The sequence below is a fragment of the Ranitomeya variabilis genome, chromosome 1 (genome assembly GCF_051348905.1).
Source record: "Ranitomeya variabilis isolate aRanVar5 chromosome 1, aRanVar5.hap1, whole genome shotgun sequence".
In the NCBI taxonomy this organism is placed as follows: domain Eukaryota; kingdom Metazoa; phylum Chordata; class Amphibia; order Anura; family Dendrobatidae; genus Ranitomeya; species Ranitomeya variabilis.
The window spans coordinates 613080176-613084531 of NC_135232.1; the positions used below are offsets into that span (position 1 = coordinate 613080176).

The 4356-nt window shown below is 47.6% G+C and overlaps 1 protein-coding gene across 1 annotated transcript; it reads left to right on the plus strand.

The window, feature by feature from the left end:
* The first annotated feature begins 424 nt into the window (after positions 1-424).
* On the plus strand, positions 425-3960 carry LOC143772025 (uncharacterized). Its single transcript, XM_077260626.1, has 2 exons — positions 425-1542; positions 1637-3960. Exons 1-2 carry the CDS (start codon positions 669-671, stop codon positions 3655-3657), a joined length of 2895 nt encoding a protein of 964 aa, XP_077116741.1. The 5' UTR covers positions 425-668; the 3' UTR covers positions 3658-3960.
* The last annotated feature ends 396 nt before the right edge of the window (positions 3961-4356 follow it).

Here is a 4356-nt window from a genome sequence, read left to right on the forward strand (position 1 = left end):
GTGGAACGGCAGGGGCTGCGGTGCCAGAAGCAGCGGCGGGGGAGCCACTGTTTGCAGCCTCCCCCCTCGTCTGATCGTCGCCATGGTCCGGGTTCGGTACCGCTGGGCCGCCCGGATCCATGAGGACGCGCGCGCTCAGCGGCCGGCTTCTTATCCAGCAGCCGCCGCATGGTAAGGAGGAGCGGCGCGTCTAACCCGGAAGTCGCTGGAGCACTTCCGGGTTGGGTCCGGGGAGGCAGGAGATTCGGCGCCAGATTTAAAAGTGCAGCACTAGCGTCGGCCGGTGTGTGTAAGTATGGCTTCACCGGCCGATGTAGCGCACTTGTCTGCAACAGAGCAGTCTCCCAGTAAGGAGACAAGCGCCAGGAGCAGCACCAAAAGTGGAGATCGATCCCAGGAAAAACGATCTACCACCAGACAGAAAGGTCTTTCAGCCAAGAATCCGCCTCCAGAACCGGTACCTGTCAGCTTCACTGGGTGAGTTTTAAAAGAGTCTCTTCCCATATGCTGATATATGTTCCTCCTATATCCCCTTCCTCTAGACTAAGAAAAGGACACATAAAACCAAACACAAAGAATGTGCCTTATGCTTGCAACCCCTCCCGGACTCATATACTAAGAGGTTATGTGCAGAGTGCATCGTACTGACCTTACGGCAAGAAAACGTAATGACCCCGTCTGACGTTAGAGCCATAATTCGTGAAGAGATGCAAGGTCTGGCCCATACAAGTAGCACCAGTACCCGCCAGCCCAGCAGGTCCCGATCTCCAGTAAGCTCGGAGTCAGAGGTAGTGCAAAAATCCTCTGATGAAGAGGAGTCCCAGCAAAGTTCATCAGAATATGAAGGAGGGCTTTGTCTACCAAATAGTAGCGTAGACAGTTTAATTAAAGCCGTCAGGAGCACGATGGGGTGCCCAGATGAGAAGGGAAAGAAGTCAGCGCAGGACATCATGTTCGCGGGATTAGGACAAAGAAAACGAAGGTCCTTCCCCACCATACCCACAATTAAGGAGCTGGTTAAGAAAGAGTGGGAAAAACAACATACAAGAGGATTCTTGCCATCCTCTGCTAAAAGACGCTACCCCTTCAGTGACGAAGAACTTAGTTCCTGGCAAAAAATTCCAAAAGTTGATGCGGCAGTGGCTTCAACTTCTAAACAGTCGGTCTTGCCTGTGGAGGACTCAGGGACTCTAACGGATCCGTTAGACCGAAAGGCAGAAGCCTTACTTAAGAGGTCATGGGAGGCAAATACGGGGGCATTCAGGCCAGCCATTGCTAGCACCTGCACTGCAAGGTCACTGCTAGTATGGACAGAGCAGCTGGAGGAACAAATTAGAGGTGGAGCTTCGAGGAATACAATTCTGTCGAAAATCCCTCTAATGAAAGACGCAGTAGCATTTCTAGCAGATGCGTCGGTAGATTCACTACGCCTAACAGCCAGGTCAGCCGGCCTAGTAAACACAGCACGGCGAGCACTCTGGTTGAAGAATTGGAAAGGGGACGCACAGGCCAAAGCAAAACTTTGCGCGATCCCCTGCCAGGGTGAGTTCCTATTTGGGAAAGCTCTGGACGAGCTCTTAAATAAAGCAGGAGAGCGGAAGAAAGGCTTCCCTAACCAGTACCTTCCCTCTTACAGGAGAGCTTTCAGGAGACGCCCCTTCACCAGGAATAAACCTACTGAGCAAAGGGAGCGCTGGGAGGCAAAGGATCCAAAACAAAAAGGTGCTCTGTTTTCCGGATCCTATAACCAAAAACGCAACAAGTACCGTTAATTATGAAGTGGGCGGTAGATTGAAGTATTTCTCTTCTAAATGGAAATTAATAACATCTAGTCCTTGGATTCTGGACATTATTGGGAATGGATTAAAGTTAGAATTTGATAGAATCCCTTGGGATTCTTTTATTGTAACATCTCCGAGAGGTCAACAACAACAAGAAGCTCTGGAATCAGAGATCCTATCGCTTCTATCTAAAAAAGTATTGATAGAAGTTCCCCGGGATCAAGAAGGGAGGGGGTTCTATTCCCCTTTATTCTTGATCAATAAACCGGATGGTTCATTCAGAACCATCATAAACCTCAAAAAACTAAATTCCTTTTTACGTAACCACACTTTCAAAATGGAATCCATTAGTTCTACCATCAAGCTTTTGTTCCCTAGGTGTGTCATGGCCGGGATAGACCTAAAAGATGCATACTATCATCTTCCAATACATGCCGAACACCAGCAGTATCTAAGAGTAGCGGTCATCCTGGAGGGACAGGTTCGTCACTTCCAATATGTGGCAATGCCATTTGGGCTTTCTATGGCCCCCCGCATTTTTACAAAAGTGATGTTAGAGGTAATGGCTCATCTACGCCAACGGGACACTTTAATAATACCCTACCTAGATGACTTTCTAGTAGTAGGGAATTCTGTAGCTCAATGTAAATTGCGGTTATCTAACACAATCTCATCCCTGCAGGAGTTGGGTTGGATTATCAACTTCGAAAAGTCCAGGCTGAATCCAGACACTACTCAAATGTTTCTAGGGATCCAGCTAGACTCAGTAAGTCAAAAAAGCTTCCTCCCGCATTCAAAGAAAAGGACTATACAGTCAAAGGTGTCAGAAGCGATAAAGAACCCCTACATGACACTAAGGAAGGCTATGTCCTTACTGGGATCATTGTCCTCATGTATCCCGGCTGTACCATGGGCTCAATTTCATACCCGCCAATTACAGTTCAAAGTACTGTCAGCCCAGGGACGGGTAAGACACCTAGAGAGTAAACTAACTCTCTCTAGAGATGTCATAGAATCTCTATCCTGGTGGCTAGATATGGGACACCTTTCAGGGGGTGTACCATGGATAATAGATCCATCCAGAATAATTACTACAGACGCCAGCCCTACGGGATGGGGTGCACATATGGAGGATGATATAGTCCAGGATACCTGGAATCAGTCAGAATCATCATGTTCATCAAATTGGAAAGAGTTAACAGCAGTAGGGAAAGCCTTAAATTATTTTCTTCCACAGATCCAAGGAGCAGATGTAAGAGTTTTCTCAGACAACTCCACCACAGTGGCCTATGTAAACCGCCAGGGCGGTACACGGTCAGGAAGTCTGATGACCATCGCAGGAGAGATCTTCCAGTTCGCAGAGGCTCATCTTGCGTCCCTAACAGCCCTACACATCAGAGGCATAGAGAATACCAAAGCGGACTACCTCAGCCGAAACAGGCTGCGCCAGGGAGAATGGTCCTTAAACAGAGCCGTGTTCAGACTAATAACAAAAGCATGGGGAGTGCCTCAGATAGATCTATTTGCCACAAGAGGCAACAGACAGGTAGAAAGATTCGCTTCCCTGAACTCCATGGATCACCCAGACATGCTGGACTCTCTACACCATCCTTGGAACTTCAAACTGGCGTACGCCTTTCCTCCAATGTCTCTGATTCCGCTAGTGATCAGGAAGATCAGGAGGGAGCAAGCAAGGATAATCCTCATTGCACCCTTCTGGCCAAAAAGACCGTGGTTCTCCTGCCTCCAGAGCATGTGTCTATCCGATCCATGGATTCTTCCATTGGACAAGGAACTACTGTTCCAGGGGCCGTTTTTCCACCCGCAAGTGAAAGGGCTTCACTTGACGGCGTGGAACTTGAGCGGCAATTATTAACTTCAAGGGGTTTCTCAGAACAACTAGTAAACACCCTGCTACTAAGTAGGAAAAGATCTACCACCCTGATATATAGCAGGGTATGGAAAAAATTCTTAGACTTTCATACAGTACCATTCACTAAGCAGGTTCCGATAACACCTATTCTAGAGTTCCTACAAAAAGGTAGAGAATTAGGACTATCAGTGAACACCTTAAGAGTCCAGATATCAGCGTTAGGAGCCTTATATGGATATAATATAGCCGCTGATAGATGGGTCTCCAGATTCATTAAGTCTTGTGAACGGAGTAACCCAGTACATATTCCCCGTCTACCTCCGTGGGATTTAAATCTAGTGCTAGAAGCCTTAACCAGCTCCCCATTTGAGCCTCTAGATTCTATACCTCTAAATGTCCTCACATATAAGGTAGCCCTCTTGGTAGCCCTGACCTCAGCCAGACGTGTTAGTGACATCCAGGCACTATCGGTAGACCCACCATTCTTACTGACATTCCATGACCGAATAGTCCTAAAACCAGACCCCTCATACCTCCCTAAGGTAGCATCCACCTACCACAGGTCACAGGAAATATTTCTCCCTTCCTTTTTTGATTCTCCTGTAACCCCTGAACAACATAAGTTCCACACCTTAGATGTCAGAAGAGCCATCCTGACTTATATAGAAAGGTGTCAAACATGGAGGGAGAGTAGGGCTCTGT